The 18,541-nt window shown below is 52.5% G+C and overlaps 1 protein-coding gene across 3 annotated transcripts in view; it reads left to right on the top strand.

Annotated features, from left to right (window-relative positions):
• Positions 1–18,541, top strand: part of Celsr1 (cadherin EGF LAG seven-pass G-type receptor 1) — a 128,993-nt gene that overhangs the window by 67,482 nt on the left and 42,970 nt on the right. For all 3 annotated transcript variants that reach the window (XM_060388870.1, XM_060388869.1, XM_060388868.1), the window contains exons 3-5: positions 4,476–4,698; positions 7,413–7,528; positions 8,277–8,365. In XM_060388870.1, the coding sequence (XP_060244853.1) occupies positions 4,476–4,698; positions 7,413–7,528; positions 8,277–8,365 (428 nt within the window). The remainder of the gene's footprint in view (positions 1–4,475; positions 4,699–7,412; positions 7,529–8,276; positions 8,366–18,541) is intronic.

Consider the following 18,541-nt stretch of genomic DNA (forward strand, 5'->3'; position numbering starts at 1 on the left):
GGGCCAGGGACCTTGTGGCACGCTCCATGCATTATTGAGCTCAGAGATCAGGTTGCCCAAGCTAACCTTACCTCGGTGTGGATGAAGGGGCTGCCTATGAGATGGTGAGGCAGGAGGAACGTGGGTAGGTGTGCTCCAGGGCTGAGGATGACTCAGCAGCATCTGACTCTGAGCTGCACACCTGGCTGTTCAGAGAATGCCAGATTCTGAGCCATGAAATTCTAGAAAAGGACGGAGTGAAATCATGACAGTAAGCCCTGAGAAGATTTATTTCATCAAAATGGCATTGCTTGATAGGTGTGGCAGAAGGCTGAAGATAGAGAGCTCTAGGCCATAGAGTGACCCTGTTTCAAGAAGAAAAATGACAGGTCAGAAGGGGCTCAGCAGATAAAGGCACTGCCACCAACCAAGCCTGACAACCTGAGTTTGACTCCAGTGCCCATAGAAAAAGCAAGCAAGCAAGAAAGGAAAGATGGATCGGTGGCTCAGTGGTTAAAAGAGAGGACTTGCTGCTCTTCTAGACTTTCCATTCCTAATACGAGGGTCAGTGACTCACAATGGCCAGCAGCTCTAGCTCCAGACAATCTTAACGCCCTCTTCTGTTCTCCACAGATCACACACACACACACACACACACACACACACACACACACAGAAACACACAGAAACATACTACAGAGAGAGGAAGAAACACACAAACACAGGAACACATACACACAGAGAGCATACACACACAGAAACACACACACACAGAAACACACATGCACACACAGAAATGCATATACAGAGCATACGTGCACATACGCACACATTAAAAGGAAAAGACCAAAGCCAAGCAGTCCTTTACAGTTGCTATATGAGAGAATCAAGGCCGCAGGACTCACAGACTCTGACCCGTTCTCCTCGGCTAAGATGGCTTGCAGAATTAGAAACCATCACAGCACAGGTCTCAAGCGTGCGTGCTGCTCGGTCAGGCTGGCGGCTCCTTGTTGGCAGTGCTGGAAGCGCACACTGTAAACTGGACATCCCTACCCCACCCCAGGACAGCCGACTAACCACTTGCAGCCACGTGGAAGGTAAGGGCGAGGAAGGGCCTCAGTGAGCCAGGATGCAGCTCTGGCGCATTGGCAGGAATGGCTGCTGTGACCAGTGTTCTCTCGGGAGCGTCGGAGCAGACCCTGGGTTGGCTCCCAAGGACCTGGAGTTGACTCAGAGGAAAGAACCCAGAGATGAGGCTGGTGTGGTTCACCTGAAGTTCAGTGGCCACAGCTCATAATGCCTCATACAGAAGTGCTGTATTTAACCCTACAGTTAAGCCTTCTTACCAATATCTTCCCACACTGCTTGGATCCGTGGACGGATGATGTCCGCTTTGTAAGCTCATGGATGAAGCTCAAGCATGAATCATTGCCTCGGATCTGGGAAGCGTCGTGTGATTTCATCCCACAGGCACTCACCAGTACCTGCTGCATACCCCGCTCTCCCCAGACGCCCCCTCACTATGGGCACGGGTCCAGCACCCTGACACGCAAGGCACCCACTGTGCTCCATATGTTCTCAGACTGGGCCCTAAAACAAAACCCGTCGCTGCACCCCCACCCCATGCTCCCATGTAGTGGTGCTGCAGGTAGAGCTGGGAGAGATTCTGGGTCCTGACCCTGCTCAGAAAGCAGTGAAAGCTCCTGCAGGTGAGCCACAGTCAGGGGTAGGCCTGGGGTGTGGACACAGGGTGGCCTTCGGAAACTGAGGGAGAGGGACCTCAGATCAGCCATCGCTGGATTTCATCATCAGTGACTGGACAGCTACAAGCCCTCTGTAGTGACACACTAGGGGTCCTGGGGTCCTGGGATCCTGCAGGAAGGAGCAGTGTGGCTATGTTAGACCCAAGAGCGTGGGGCAGATGAGCTGGGCCTGTGCTTTTGAGGGACAGGGGCATGATGGGGTGCTAAGCCAGTGCGACAGAGACCAGCACCATGGGAAGCCGTCTTTGGTGTCGTAGGCAAAGCAAGTGGTGTTGTGAGTCAATGGAACTGGTATAAGGTGCATGTTTGGGGTGCTTGGGTATGGGTATGGGTATGGGAGCCCAGGGCAGAGGAGCGTTGAGGTGGGTGAGGGTAAACGGGGTGCTGGTGGCTTTAAGACTCAAAGCCTGCCTCCCTGGGCAGATGGTAGAACTCTTACCCTAGATGGGGGGACCCAGCGGGGAACAGGCTGGAGGGGGGAGGGAGGTCTGAACTAGAGGTGTCAGGAGATGGGAGGAAGTTGGTGAGGGGTGAGGTGGGCTTGTTTGGAAGGACTGAGAGGAACTGCTGTAGGCTGAAACTGGGTAGGCTGTTCCCTGGGCCAAAGCTATACTCCGTTCTGCTTGGGAGGGGAAGAGAAGTCTGTGGAGGCCCATCCCCTGAGGGCTGAAACATAGCCTGGGAAGCCCCTCCATAGTTTCAGAGCCTGGCTCTTGCAGAGGCCACACTGGAAAGAGGAGTTCTGGAGCAGACAGGGACACTGTGTAGACTGATAGCTCTCCACATCCTGTTTACACAGAACCCAGAATGTGGCCTCACTGGGAAACCAGGTCTTTCTAGATGTAGCCAGACCCTTGAGATGAAGTCATGCAGGACTTAGGGTAGACCCTCTTCTTTTTCAGGGTCTTTAGAAGATAAAGCGGTAGAGGGACTAGATACCCCCAAGGCCCCTTCTGGGTCTTAGAGAGGAATGTCTGAGCTCCAAGCAAGGAAGAGAACCCCATGCTCAAGTGACAGGACTGGGTTTCCCCATTGTAATCCCGTGGCCAGGCGGGGCTGGAGATTGGATCTTCTAGAATAAGGGATGTCTTTCCCTTCTGCTGGGAAAGTTTAGACAATCCCTGGAGCCTAGATCCTCCAAGGTCTACTACTCCCAGGCCCTGGCTGTGGGCAAAGTGACGGCAGGGCCCTTTGCCTTCACGGTTTGGTAAGCATAAGACCAGAGTGTCTCTCAGGCAGCTTTGCTCACAGAAGGTGCTGGGCTTGACTGCTCATGGGCTAACCTGGAATACAGTAAAGCTCCTGAGGGGGAAAGAATTTAAAGTGTCTGAAGGAAGAGAGAGATCTTCGGTTGAAACTTCAAAATCAATGATGGCCACTCAGGAGGGCTGCATAGAAGGCTGTGAGCACTGGCTGGCATGTGTGAGTCTGTGTGTGTGTGTGTGTGTGTGTGTAGGGTAGTACATAAGTATATACTTTGTGAGGAGAGCTGTGGCTATAGGTATGTGCATGTGTGTGAGGCTGAGTCTGAGACCATGGGTGTATGTAATGGTGTATGTACAGACATGTGCATGTGAGCATATATGTGAGGTTATAGGAGTTTGAGCGTGTGACCTGGGTATATGATGTTGTAAGTGTACAGGTGTTCATGCAGAGCACATGAACTCGGGGCGGCCAAGCTCGGAGCCATGTCGGGCAGGGCCCTGGGATCCAGGAGTGGCTGGGAGATGAAGTACTCCCCTCGGTAGACCTGAGACAGGCAAACGCCACGCAGTGGCTGCTCCTTCCTTACCTCTGCACACCGACAGCCCCTCTCGGCCCCTGTTTCTCTGGGCCCACCTCAGCTAATGCAGAACCGGTGTGGGCGGATGGGCACAGGCCCTCCTGACCTGAGTCTGGCCTGGCCTGGTACCAGAACACTTCTGTGGGGGGCTTACATGGCTGTGAAGATGTGTAGTGGGTCAGTGATTCCTGCCACCTTCTGTCTCAGCAGATTTGTCCTCTGGGCTACAGAAGCAGCAGCCTGGGACTCAGGGGGACCCAGCCTAGACACATTCAGTAGGAAAGGACTCCCAGGGGATACTTAGCCCTGTAATCCATCACCTTGCCGTCACCTTCAGAGGAGGGTGTTCCTGATGTTTAGGGAGAAGCACCTGTGGATGTGCAAACGGACAGCGAGCTCTGCCAAAGAGCCAGGGGTGGGGTGTCACTGCGGCATCCCAGCTTCCTGACTTGAGCCATCTCTCACCATTATGTGAGAGACAACTGTGTGTCTCAGGCGACATTCCCAGCCCACTGGCTCTCCGTCTCTGTGCTGGCTGGTACTTTGAAATAAACTGGAGTCACCTGGGAAGTGAGAACTTCAGTTGAGGAACTAACTTCAATTGAGGAGCTACCCTCCATTAGATCTGCCCATCAGCGGCATTTTCTTGATTAATGATTGACGTGGGAGGCTCAGCCCACTGTTGGCTCTATAAGAAAGCACACTGAGCAAGCCCTGGAGAGCAAGCCGCTAAGCACCACTCCTCCATGGCCTCTGCTTCAGCTCCTGCCTCTGGGTTCCTGCCTCAAGTTCCTGCTCTGATCTCCCTCCATGACAGGCACTAGCTGGGATAAACCATTTCCTCCCCGAGTTGCTTTTGGTCAGTGTTTATTACAGGAAAAAAAAAAAATTAAAAAAGGAAAAAAAGCAAACCTCGACAGCCTTTGTGTGACCTCCGCTTTCTTCTCCAGGGGAGCACTGCCAGGTGAACGTTCGCTCGGGCCGCTGTGCCAGCGGAGTGTGCAAGAACGGGGGCACCTGTGTGAACCTGCTCATCGGAGGCTTCCACTGTGTGTGCCCGCCCGGCGAGTACGAGCACCCCTACTGTGAGGTCAGCACGAGGAGCTTCCCCCCGCAGTCCTTCGTGACCTTCCGAGGCTTGAGGCAGCGCTTCCACTTCACCGTCTCCCTGGAGTGAGTGCAGCCTGGGCGTGTGGACACCCCTTGGGAAGGGGATACCTCAGCTTTCCGGGTGGTTGAGGGGCCTTGCCAGCTGCCCAGGGTAGGGCCGTTTGCCGAGATGTTGACGGGGGAGGTGATTTCAGCACAGTGGCAGCAGACTGTCTGTCCGTACCGAGACTACTGAGAGGGAACCCCCCTCCCAGGCCTGGAAAATAACCTGGCTCCTCTGGTCCAGCCCACCAGCCAGACATCTCAGTGGCCAGTGGCCACAGGCCCAGGAATCTGACCTCCCACAAGTGTGTCAAAAGGCAGGCTGCTCAGGCCCCAAATCCCTAGCCCCGACCCTGATCTATAACAGGCTGACTGTGTGCCGTCTATATCTTCTCCCCCAGAAGAATTTAGATGTTACTTAAAATTTTTTGAATCTATTATCTGGGGCTGGGAAGATGGCTTACTTGTTAAATTGCTTGCATGCAAACGTGAGTTCAAATCCCGAGCACCTATGTAGAAGGCCGGGCATAGTAGCACATACATGTGCTCCTGCAGCTGGAGAGGCAGAGACAGGAGGATTCTAGGGATTGCCGTCTAGCCAGTCTAGCTGAATTGGTGAGCTCCGGGTGCAGCAAGAGACCTTTATTCAAAATCTAATGTGCGAAGAGTGAAGGAAGACACCTGACGTCAGCCTCTGGCCCCCACCACATGTGCACACATGCTCCTGCACACACGTGTACAAACACATGCACACAAAATACCAAATGAACTCAACTGGATTCTAGGCAGCGTGAGTCCATAACAGTTGCTCAGTTAAAAGAAAACCTAGGATTTCCATTTTGAGGATTTCCGCTAGGTAAGTCGAAGAGGGCGAGGTTTCCACTGAGTGTTTTTTGTGTGCGCAGTAGCATGCTCTCCCAGAAAGGAGCATGGTGTTCTCTGTCCTCTGTGTGGGTTACTCCACAGCCTCTTTCTTCCCAGAGCTGCCTGCCGAGGACCAGACAGACCTCTTAGGACGGACAGAGCAGTAGCCTGTCCTTGAGTTCTGTCCTAAAGAAGCCCACCAGCAGTGTCATGACCACGCACAAGTGACTTCTTGTTCCTCTCTCATGTACCATGGGCCAACGAGGTCCCCCCCCATTGGTGTGTGGTAGGGAGGTCTAAGGATGTGGGGTGGTGCCGGGAGTTGACACCCACTGTTGTCCCCCCACCTTCCACTTGCCTGATAAAATGAACAGTGTCTGCCTATTGGCACAGTACACACCGAGCCCTGCATAGCCAGGCTGGGGTGATTGTTCTGTTTGCCCCTTTGTGCCAAGACTCCGCTCTCCAGCCAGAAGGCTGCCCCTTATGACACAAGCCTGCAGAGCAAGGGCCCTGCTGTGGGATTCCCCTGTGACATGGTACCTGCAACAGAGAACCCCGTGAATAGCCCCCTTCCACATCAGAGGAGTCTTGTGTCCCCTGGTGAATGTATTGTATGATGGGTGTGAGCTGGGGTTATGGAACTTTGGGGTATAGTCATGGATGCCTCCCACCTTGGTGTGGCCAGCAGCTCACAGTCGCATGCATTGTGGTGACTTTTGGCAACTGCCTTAAAACTCAACGCCACAAAAAGACAGAAAGTTCCCCCAGAGGCCCTCCGGTCACATAGTTTCCTGGGGCACACATCCTGGAAGCGGCTGAGGCCCCTCTTACTGCAGAGAGCTGCCCAGCCCGGCTGGGTTGCCTTGTCTCAGGTGGTTTCTGTCATGGCCTGTCTCCTTTTTCCAGTTTTTGTTTGCCAAGTGCTGGGGCTCCCAAGTGGGCCCCACTCCCAGCTGCCTTTCATTCCCTTTGTTCTTGGCTCCTTCTCCTCTAGCCCCTCAAGCCTTGGTTTCTATTTCTGTCTTTCCTCATTTCACTTGCATTGTTCCCACCCTCCCCTCAACCCTGGGCCCCGTCTCTAGTTCTCTCTCTTTAGCAACGGATGGTGCTTGCCAGGGAGGCACCATGTAGGAGGGGTTAACCTGGACACAGAGAGTCCAGGATCAGATGCTTCCACAGGTCCAAGAGGCTTAGAGACGTGGCACGTGCCCATGCAGAGACATCCGTGATAAAGGAACATCTTGGGGTCTCATTTGCTCTGTAGGATAAGATAAATTACGTGTGTTCTGCACCCAGACACGCTTCTAGTTGGTATGCAGGCTGTGTCATCCTTTTGAACATGTTTCCTCCCTTCCCCCCTCTCTGTCTCTGTCTCTCTCTGTGTGTGAGAGACAGTGGATGCCTTCTCCAATCAGTCTGCATTATATTGATCGAAGCAGGGTCCCTCACTAGACCCAGCGCACACCAACTTCAGATAGTCTAGCAGACGCTGAGAATCTTATCTCTGCCTCCTGAGTGCTGGGATTACAGGCGGCTACCTCTTCCTGTCTGCCTTTTGTCTGTGGAATCTGCACTCTGATCCTCATGCTTGACCCACAAGCTTCCATCCCACTCAGTCCCTTTTTCCGCCCCACATGGAGTCTTTTCACACTCTTCGGGCCACCGTCACCACGTTCGCCGAGGCTCCAGAGTGTGCCTCAGGTTTGGTGGGCCGTCAGGATCTCCCGTGATAAGAGTGCTGGGCAGATTCTTTCCTGAACCACGACCCCCCCCCACCCCGTGCTCACTCCCCTGGCTGGCCATGTCACCCCCGTGTATCTTCACGCTCCCCGGGGTCCTTCACTGTGTGACACGCTGCTCGCCCACAGGTTTGCCACCCAGGACAGGAACGCCCTGCTGCTCTACAACGGCCGCTTCAACGAGAAGCATGACTTCATCGCCCTGGAGATTGTGGACGAGCAGCTGCAGCTCACGTTCTCCGCAGGTGGGGCCTCCCGTCATGGCCGGTGTACCTCCCAAGGCCCTTGATGGCTTAAGTTCATCGTTGTCTTCCCAGCATCTCCTAGCTGCTCACACTTCCAACCCTAATTCTGCGTCTAGGAATCTGGCCTCTGGAATAAATCGGAGTACAGGAAGATGTCGATGTGGTTGCAGCGTTGCTTGTAGTGCTAATGCCACACAGAGCCTGTTCCCTGAATCAGAATCAGTGCAGTAATGGGGAGAGAGAGACAGATAGCTCAGCAGTTAAGAGCACTTGCTGTTCATGCAGAGGACCTGGGCTCAGTTCCCAGCATCCATGTGGCAGCTCACAACTGTTCATAACTCCAGTTCCAGGCTCCCCAATGCCCTCTTCTGCCTTCTGTGTGTACCAGGCACACATATGGTACACATATATACATGGAAGCAAAACACTCATATACGTAAAATCAAAATCTAAATAATAATAATAGCAACGCACCTGCAAATTTGTATGGTGACTTACACCGGCATGTGAGGACCAGGCAGGCACAGATATGGGACGAGGGGGTGGGGGTGGGGGGTGAGAGGGGCCAGTCTTGTCTAACTCCACCTTTCAGGTTAAAGCCGTTGATCTAGGGGGCTGGGCGGGGGAAGGCTTCCAGTGGTGGCCCTGCCAAAGAAAAGGGCACACAGCCAATCTCTCTGAGCAGTGTGTCTACCCTGCGGCCTGGAAGCCTGATTGGAGGTCCCGTAACCTATCTCTCTCTGTGCAGGTGAGACCACGACAACGGTGACCCCGCAGGTCCCTGGCGGTGTGAGTGACGGGCGGTGGCATTCGGTGTTGGTGCAGTACTACAACAAGGTAGGAGGGTGGTGATGGCCCAGTGGCTTTTCCCCTTAGGATGATGTCTGTACTCCGAGATGTAAAAGCAAGCACTGTTGGAAGGGAGTGGAGGGTTATAATGATGTCAACAGGAGGTTCTGTGAATGTAGCCAAGCCTTGAACTGGAGCTGTGGGACTCTGATACAGTAAGACAAGATGCAGAGAATTTGTTCGTCTGTGGCTTCCTTCAGTTCCGGGCTGGTCACACAATGCCCAGATCCAGGGCTGCCCTGAGCTGTGACCGGAGGGTGTGTTCTCGGCTGTGAAGGCAGGTGTCTCAGGTGTGCTGTTTGGCTATAAGGAAACACAGTCACTTCTGTGTCACAAGGTCATGTTCTTTCCTAGGCTGGGGTTTTGCACACACACACACACACACACACACACACACACACACACACCTGCTCCTATCTCTGGGTCTCGCCATGAGTCCACGATGGTCTGTCCTGCCCCTCACTGAGCCCGGCCCCAACCCTCCTCAGACTTTCTAAGACCCAAGTCTAGGATAGACCACCAGCAAATGAGAGGTGAGGGACACCCCTTCAGTGCACCTTGTATGGCGGCAAAGGCATTTTCTGAATTTCCTGTCTGCAGTACTTCAGGTCTTTGGTACCTGGGATGGTGCCTGCCTGCTCTTAGAGCCTTAGGGCATGGGGCTGTTCTTGCTGTCCCTGCCAGTCACTGATGTTCCTCTTTCTCCGAGGTCACTGTTACATTTGCCCTGGACATCTTTTCATCTCTGAAGCTTCCCCTGATAGCCTCCAAGAGTGGACCTTGGTCCCCATTCTGTGTTCCTATCTGTGAGTAGGAACTGTCTCTCACGGGGTAAATGTTGGCCAGTGCAGCCTCCGCAGCCTTAATGATGAGGGAAATAGAAGGACGGGTTGCCAGGACCTGGGGTCAAAGGTTCTCTGGGGACCTTGAGGGACACTGATGAGTGTTTGGAGTGGGGGTTAGACTAACCCCAGGCCTATCTCCAGTGGGGGTCCTCCTGTTACACAGGGCACAGTTGCCAAAGAGAAGAGTGAGTCTCTGCTGTCCACACTGTCCTATGTCAGAGACTTTCATTTGATCATGAAGTGACAGCCCTGTGGATTTGGGGGCACTTTATTAATATGAAGGATGCTACTTGCCCATCTCCTGGGTGGCTCACAGTAGCCCCTTGAGAAGCAGTGAGTGGGATGTGGGTCCCTCCTCTCCATTCTCTCCTCCCAGAACTCATCGTTGGGCTGGATTTGCTTTCCTTTCTGTAAGGTCTTAATCCCACATCATTTCTGAGCTATTTCTTTGTGGGTGTCATGCCATGGTCCCCCATGGTCCCCCATGGTCCTCCCCCACCCCAGGCTCTGTATTCTAAATCAGTGATTTCCACCCTGTTCTCACCCCAAGAGAAAGTGCACCCTGCAAACCATTCACACTGTGGCTTAACGATAGTTGTGATCTCAGGCACACAAGTGAGGGCTGAGTTACTGTGACTGGGGCACCGGGAGCCTCTGGAGCTTGGGACTGCTTTTCTACGTTCCTGTGGAGAGGGGCATGGTCGCCTGTCTGGACAGCTGCCCAGGTGACGACAGCTCCAGACAACACAGCTCCCAGGAAGCAGAACTTACTTAGCTCAAGGACAAAGTGTCTGTGGTTTTGGGCGCCAAATACACCCTTCCTTGGGTCCTGACATTTCATACACTTTTGAGTGGAAAGAATGACAGATAATCCTACAGAGGGATGCCCTTGTAATCTTTCAAAGGGAGGAAGGCCTTGCTGGCCTCTGCTCCCAGGCAGAACATCCAGGAACATTCACTGTCACCTTGTGGCACTCACCATGGTCCTGTGGCTTCTCTTGTGTGTTCTTCCCGCCATCTAGACCTTCATATTCTAGGTGGACACTCCCACTGGCTTGTGCTTCCAGAATGTATAAGCCTGTCAGAATGGACCACAGGGAACCCTGGGATGCCAGGGAAGCACGGGTTGTATTTCTTTCTTGCTTATGTCGGAGACCCACTACAGGCTTGCTGCTGAGGTAGGGCTGGGTGTGGCAGGTTGAGCCAGCCTCGGCTTCCACATTAGAAGCCTCTGTACCTGTCTGCTGTGGCCAGAGCGACAGCACGTTCCTCCGTGGTTGAATGGGACCCAGATCAGCACCCTGCATTGACCTCTCAGCCCAGCTGTGAACTCTCTTGTCCCGTGAGCCAGCTCAGAGGAACACACCATTATAGAAGGCTACCCCAGATGGCCCAGAGGAAAGAAGGGCTCCGTGCCAGAGGCTCCGCAGGTAGAGGTGGATTAGTGGGATCTATGCTTCCCTTTCCAGGGCTGGGTCCTTTCAACAGCTCCCTCCACCTCCCAATGAACAAACAGAGCCCTGAGCACAGGATTAGGCCTTTGCTGGGCTGTTTTCTTTCTTTTGCCGGAGGGTATTTTAGGGAGGAAGCCAACCAGTCTCCTGTATATCCTTAAGCCTTCATGTGTGGGTTGAGTGGGCCCCACAGCAAGGACTGTTAGCAGAGGTTACAGTATCTGTACGTGGATGGCCCTGATGTGTCTATCTGGTTCGGCCTCAGAGGGGGCTGCTTTTACCAGCCCAGGTGCAGGGACAGCCATGCTTTAGATGGGTGTGTCTGGGAAAACCCGTCAGACTGGGAGCAGGTTCTCTAGTCTATAAGGAGACTGTGAAAGTGACCTGTCAGGGTGGGTCACGCTCTTAGTTGGGTCCCTGTATGTTCGTTGTCATTATCATCATCATTAATGGCCTCTCTGTTCCTGGTCACTGGCAATAAAATGTGAAGTGACCTCAGGCTACTGAAGATGGCTGTGGGAAGGTGGCCTGAGGAGAAGTACAAGATGATGAGGGAGGATGAGCCACACTTAAAGGGACTCAAACCCTGTCCTGATGGTGACCTTAAGTTCAGTGGGTCCAACAACAGAGGGGAAGCTCCTCTGCATCCCTTCTCTAACTGGCTGTGCTGGTCCTGGGGATACTTCGCCTACTGCACTGAAGACACCTAGGTTTGGCTCTTTTGGTTATTGTGGAAATGCATTTGGAGACTTGAGTATCTCCCTGGCCCTGCAGTGAGGGTGTGGAGTTAGCTGCTGGCTATGGCTGTCTCGTCTGCCCTGCTCTTCTTGAGTTCTGGCTTTCTACAGGCACAGGGAGGTAGACAGGCCTAGGGAAGGTGGTAGCGGAGCTGTATGGCCTTCCATCCTGGACAAGCAAGCACTGAGGTCCAGAGGCCTGAGGAGGACAGTGTCTGTGGCCCCAGGGAACCCTCTGCAGATCTTCCAAATGAGGGCGGACAAAGGCAGTTTCCTCTTTCTTTCTGCATAATGACATTTTCAGTGGGAAGGCCTATTGGTTAAGTCTGCCCTCAGGGAAACAGGAGCATGTTGGAGTTGGTAGTGGTTCTAGGGAGAGATTTTATAGGCAGCCACTGCTCCTGCCCGTTGAGCTTCACACAGCTCTTCTCCAGAAGCACTGGGGAGGTTTGGCTGGATGGAGATTTGTGGTCATGGTCTCACTGTAGACTTTTTTTTTCCCTCTGAGGCTTTTGTAAAGGCAGTTAAGCTTTTCCATCTTTCCATCTGCCCTGTATAATGGCCTATTTCAGTAAGAGCATTTGAAGTCATTTCTTTGCACTTGAAATTCAGGTTTTGATGCTGCATTTCTTTTACGTCACCTTTCAGCACCCAGGAGTGTTTGTGGTGTTAGGAGAGGAACACTACCCATAATCCCAGCTCACAGTGGTATCTGGTTGCTTCCAAAAGAGGGCGCTGTCTGGAGGACAGGGAACCTGCATGCAGCCACTGGGCATTTGGCTCTCTGGAGCACGTCTCTCGCTTCCTGGGGGATTCTGGCCATACCTTGTTTTGCTCAGGGAGCCTCAGTGGGTGCTGGAGACACAGGCATACAATGAGTGCCACCCTCTAGCACGTCTCAGGGACTGACGGGACTAAGGATGCCACACAGGCACATACGTGTACAGGAAAGCTGAGATCGGATGGCCTGTGCTGCTTGCCCTGATGGAGGGCACCAACTGTGACCTTTGAACCCCAGCGGTTTTTTTTTTTTGTTTTGTTTTTTGTTTTTGTTTTTGACAGTGTCCTCATGTGGAGAGTGATGGAGTACCGAGTGATGTGTGTTATTTGACACAGGCATGGTCGTGTCAAAGACCTCAATGCCTCAGTCTCATGGGAGTGGCACAGCCTTCCCTGGGTGAGGCTCAGAGGGGTGGGAAAGCCTTCCTCAGGTCCAAGTGGAAATGTTAACACGTGTTTAGAAACCATCAACCATGGCTTCTCTTCCACAGGGATGACTGCAGCCCCAGACTGCTTCCCTATAGACACCTTTAGTCAGGACTAGCTAAACCTGCTTCCTTGTTGTATGCCATAAACCTGCCTCGATTCAGATGTATGAGCTATACATGCTGGGCCGAGTGGTGGTGCAGGTCTTTATTCCCAGTACTTGGGAGACAGAGGCAGGTATAAGGGTTAGCTGGGAAGGACTGAACAATAGTTATGGCAGGGACAGGAGTAACTGAAGCTGGGAGGGGAGGCGTCTGGGTGGTAGCAGCAGGCAGCTTGTTTTCAAGGACACTCACCCTTCAGCATCTAGCACAGGGACATCACCGTGTAGACTGCCTTTGCCACTCTGGCCTCCTGCTGCTGACAGGGCTTGTGAAGTTCCTCCCAGATCAGGCTGGCTATAGGGTGCTTGGGCCCTTCTTATTCAAGGGATGACTGGAATGGTGATCCTCCTCCCCTTTCATCATCATCATCATCATCGTCCAGGGCAGTATTTTTAGTTTGTTCCATCAATTCCATAGTATCCCAGTCAGTTAAGCCCACCAATCCAACCCCTCAGTAGCAGGTTATAGCAGCAAGTCTGGTTTTTTTTTTTTTTTTGCATCTTCGTTTGAAACAAGCTCAGGCTTCCTTTCCCAGCTTGACGTGCATAGAGTCTGCTTACGAACATCCCGTAGTTAGGGAGTAAATGAGTGATCACGTAAACTGCATTAGCTCTGAGAAGAGTGGTGCTATATAGAAGTGATCTTGGTTAAAAAGAGAGAGAGAGAGAAAGAAAACAAATCATCGCATAGGAGGAGTTGCGAAATATCAGGACTGGAGAGATGGCTCGGGTGAGGAGCACTGGCTGACATGAGTTTGGTTCCCAGCATGCACTTGGCAGATCACAGGCGTCTGTAACTGCAGTTCCAGGGGACTCCTCCTCCTCTTGTTCTTCCAGATACTGCATGTTGAGTAGCGTCCATGCACGTGCAGGCAAAACACCCATACGCGTAAAAAACATCTAAAGCAGTTGCCAAATATTGTTTTCAAAGGACAGACAGTAAATCAGATTGACATGATTAATGTCAGTGTGGCTTACAATGTTTTCCTTGTCTGCATAAATCTGCTGAGAAGAGGTTTGGAGAAAGGGTTGCCATATATTTTCAGGCTGAGTGTGTTGCTGGTGCGAGACTGAAGTCACTTTTATGAGAAGAGGGGGCTCCGGCAGAAAGGCTAGAGAACTCTTCTTAGAACCGGCGCCCCTCTCTCTGACTGGGGCTTGGGGGGTATCTGTGCTCAGGTGACCTTGGAATGACCTCTAGATATGGATCTTATTCTTAGGGATGGCCTGGCCCTGGCTGGGTTCACTCACTTGGACTGTTGCCATAGTTCAGATAGTGAAACCCCAAGATCCAAAAGACGTGGGTTGTGATCCTATCTCTACTACCCTCATGACAGGGATAGGGGGTGTCCCTACGACTCCAGAAAACCCAAGGGCCCGCTCTCAGACAGCAGACTTGGACAAGCCTCTCCCTAGGACCTCCAGGTGTTTGTTTGTTTGAGACAGGGTCTCACTGTGTAGGTCTGGATGTCCTGGCTAAGTAGACCAGGCTGGCCTTGAACTCCCAGAGACCTGCCTTTCTCTGCCTCTCAAGTGCTGAGATTTAAGGTGTGCACCACCATACTGGTCAAGGGACCTCCAGGTTCTTAAAGGCATGAAGTCTCAAGGCGGTACTGAGGACATGTGTTGCCAGTGGCATGTCGAGGCTGTTTGCAAACAGCAAGCAATTATGGTTGTGTTTGTCAACAAGGATGTGAATTCAGGTGGCTTTGTGATCCTTCGAAGCCCTTCCGTGTGTCAACTTGTACACACCTGAGTTACTGGTAGAACGTCAGTGGCAAATGAACCATTTTGGTCTTTTTCTTTTACACTTTTTTTTTTCAACAAATCTTCAGATTTGAAGATATGCAAGATAAAGAGGCCACATTTTCATGAGTTAATTGAGCTTTGCAAAGCACCTAAAACTGTTCTGACCAACGGTGCAGCAAAGAAAGCTTCCTTTTTTTTTTTTTTTTTTCTTAAAGTCTCCCATTGCACCAGGCCCTCTTACCAACAAAGGGGAGTGTGGTGTTTCACATGAGCCTGTGGGAGTGCACCCCAGGGGTTCGGTTACCATAAAAGCTCTCATTGTCCACAAGCCTGAGCCTGGAGTGTGAATTAGTTGTTTCTTTTCCGGCTGTGTTTCCTGCCGGTTCAGCGAGCTCCTGTCTGGTCTACATAGGTATTCCATAAATATCGAGTAGCGACACTTCCATACAGGCACATTCCGACGCCTCTCGGTGGGTCACAGGGTGATGTCTGAGACCCTGGTTATCTGTCCTCCATCTCCACCCTTGGAATGTTAAATGGTTCCCTTGAAGCCAAGCTTTGTAAGTAATAGAAGCCAGCCCAAGGGGCCTGGAATGGCCAGAGAGCCCTGTGAGAGAGGCCACTGGGTGCTTCAATGGTAGTGGCGGGGCATGCAGCAGGTACTAGGACACACCCTGTCCTTGACAGCTGACAGAGTTGGGAGATAGGGTGCCTGGCTTCCTTTCCTAAACACAGGCTGGTCAGACGGTAGGGAGCCACCTGCATGGAAAGTTCACGGCTCCCAGGCTCGCCCCGGGCCTTTGTGTTCCATTGCTCGGTTGTGGAAAGTCCTCCAGGAGCTAGGCAGCCTGTCACAGGGTGTGTCCTGTCTGGCGGGATGGGTGCTTTTTCTGGTACCCTCCATCTGCCTTATCCTCTCCCACTCTGTGTGACTTGAGATGCAATTGATGCAGCAAGCCTGCTCCCTCTTCACCCTGGTGCAGGGTCTGCATACCCTGACATCTTGCCTGGTGCTAGGGTGTGTAAGTCCAGGGTGGCCGTCGTGGTTCTGGGAGGAGATGAGGAAACTGAGGCACAGAACTGTACAAGGGGGGAGGAGGGGACACACGACTGTGAGTTTCCTCTGCTGATGTGTCAGTGGCTCTCAGGTGTGCCGTCCTCAGCCTGACACATGCTCTCCGGCTGTGACTGCTCCTTTGCTTTCTGTAGCAAGCTCATGCTTTCACCCACATTTATCTTCATCATGACAGTTTGGGCTTGTTGCCCTCAGGATCTATCAGTGAGGAAGACGGAGGTACTCTGAGGTGAGGTCAAAGACAAGGAGCTGGATCATGGGGCCTCCCTGTTGTGGCCCAGACTAGGGGTGGGTGGGTGGAGAGCAGAAAGAGGTCGGTCAGGTCCTAGCTAGAGTAGGCCAGGCATTGTGAGAGTGATTTGTTAAGAACGTGTAAGATGCTGCCCGTATGACCACCGGCGAGTGTGTGCATGTGAGTGTGCACACGTAAATGCTGGCGAGCATCTGGGTGAGTGCGCGTGCATGCGTGAGTGTGAGTCAGTGTGAGCATGCTTGGGCAGCCGAGCCCCAGTGAGGGTGTGTTGAGAATGCAGTGTGTGGTGTAGGGTACAAGGCACACTTCCGGTAAACACTGGCCTGTGCGCTCTCACGTCACCCAGGCTACCTCGTCGGGGCTTAGTGGGTCTTGTCTCAGATATCTGGGATATGCTCTGGTAAAGGAGAGCGCAGGAGTTGTTCCTCAGGTGCACCCTTCCCCCACCTGCCGGATTTCCCTGGTCAGGACAGCCAGACCTTTGCCTTTGTCTTTAACGGGAAACTCAAGAGAAGCAAGGACTTACAACTTTGTTACGGGAGCATAGCTCCACACACATCCTGGGGGGCCTCCTCAGGGAGAAGGCACCCTGAGGTGGTCAGTAAAGTGCCTGTGCAAGCCCATGGATGGCAGACACGGCCGGCTGGACTCAGGGCTGCTACGGGAGAAATGATGGCACCACCCTTCGCCTCCTGCACCCATTCCCGGGCTCCGGTCATCTGTGAGTTCTTTGATATGAATGTTGGTTGGTCGTTCCTGACCGCGAGTGTGAATCCGTTCACGTCCTGAGCCTCGCCCTGCCTGCATTTGGTTTCAGAGGCACCCCACTCTGCCCGCCTCCAAGCTGAAACCAAACCCCCATCGGCCTCCCAATGAGAAATTGTCTGTAGCAGGTTAAAAGACTGCAGAAATGTGAGCGCTATGGAGGACCAAAGGCTTTTATGTGCACACAAAAGCTCCCCGCAGATACTTTAGGCAGCTAAGTGGAAGCCATCGGGGAGGGCCCGTACACTGGGAAGAAAATCCGCTGCAGGAAAATGAAAGGGGCAGGCCTGGTGACGCTTTGGCATCAGGAGTCCGGATCTGCACAGGTTGATAGAGCTGGCATCTGGACGTGCACAGTAGCTCTTGGGTTTCTTGAGTAGAGGAGCTACTGTGGGGGCCCTGCCCACTGGCCACTTCCACCTGCCTGTGTGTGTATGTGTGTACATGTGTGTGTGTCTTGTATATCTGTGTCTTGTGTGTGTGTCTTGTCTATCTGTGTTTGTATGTGTGTATGTGTGTGTATGTCTTGGGTATGTGACTGTATCTTGTGTGCGTCCTACTCAGAGCAAGCCTGTGTGGCTAAGGAGGGACACTGAGGTATAGATGTGGAGCGTGTAGACGCTGCTGATGGTACAGACTTGGCTTTAGGTGTCATGTGGTGCTCTCGCCTCTGCTCTGTGTGTATCGCATTACTTTGCCCAAGTGTCCTGGCTGGGCCACTGCTGAGCATTTTGTCCTGGAGATGATGCCTAAGGTTTGGTAGGCCTGAGCGGTTCTTCAGGTATGGGAAGAACTTCATGTCCTACTCTGATAGGGCCTTCTGCTCCCTGAGTGCAGTCAGCCCTGGGAAGGCTAATCATCCCATGCCCAGCATCCCACACAGGAACAGTGGAGAACCCTGAACCTGCCACACGCAACTTTTCTTTTGTATAAAGATGTGGCAAATTTTTAAAAGTTCGCTTTAAAAGTGCTGGGTGGTGGTGGCGCAAGCCTTTAATCCCAGAACTCAGAAGGCAAATGCAGGTGAATCTCTGAGTTCAAGGCCAGCCTGGTCTCTGAGTTCCAGGACAGCCAGGGTTACACAGAGAAACAAACAAACAAACAAGTTGGAAAGCTGCCCATTTTGTCCCGTTCTTCATCCCTCCTCACCCTACCTGGAGCCTGGGAAACCCAGTCTCTGAAAAAGCTGCTCATGGTGCCTCTACTGCCTCCAGGGGCTTTCTACCCTCATTCTGTGTGTCAGCTTCCTGTTAGGCCACCTGTTTTGGGGTGATGACCAGCAGCAGCCACCCAGGGCCTTGCTATCAGCTCTGACCCCTCAGAATGGAGCTAGGCATCAGCCTTTCAGCAGCGGCTGCTCCTTATTGGCAGGAGCTGCTCCCCCCTGCCCTATTTTTTATGCCAGTGCTCCTCCCTGTCTGTGCTTGAGTGCCCTGGTGCTGAGCTGTTGGTTATGAACTGTAGTGTACGACGATCACAATTTTGTAAATAGCAGCTTAGCCTCATGAAAGCCTCCGAGTGTAGAGGCTGTTTCTATCCACCCTCTGAAGACCTCACACCCATTCCCAAAAATGTAAATTACATGCTACAGAGATGATATGGGGTTCGTGCAGCCCGGGGATGGTCCTTCTTTCTCAGCGTGGTACCTAACACTTAAGCATCCCTAATGGGTACCTCACCAATCTCCCAAAGCAAGTTGCTGCTCCCAAGTGAGAAAACAGATGATTTTCCATAACCTTTAACTACTACTTGACACAGAGGTTGACTCCCTAAGGAAATAGATAATCAGAGATTGACCTAAGACACTTGGCTCCCCTAAGCTCCAAAAGAAAGATTTGTGGGAGTCTCATGTATCTTAGTTGACACTAAAATTCTTTGCACATCAACAGGACAGATGGTCTAGTGTGTGTATGTGTC

The sequence above is a fragment of the Meriones unguiculatus genome, chromosome 8, assembly GCF_030254825.1.
Source record: "Meriones unguiculatus strain TT.TT164.6M chromosome 8, Bangor_MerUng_6.1, whole genome shotgun sequence".
Taxonomy (NCBI): Eukaryota; Metazoa; Chordata; class Mammalia; order Rodentia; family Muridae; genus Meriones; species Meriones unguiculatus.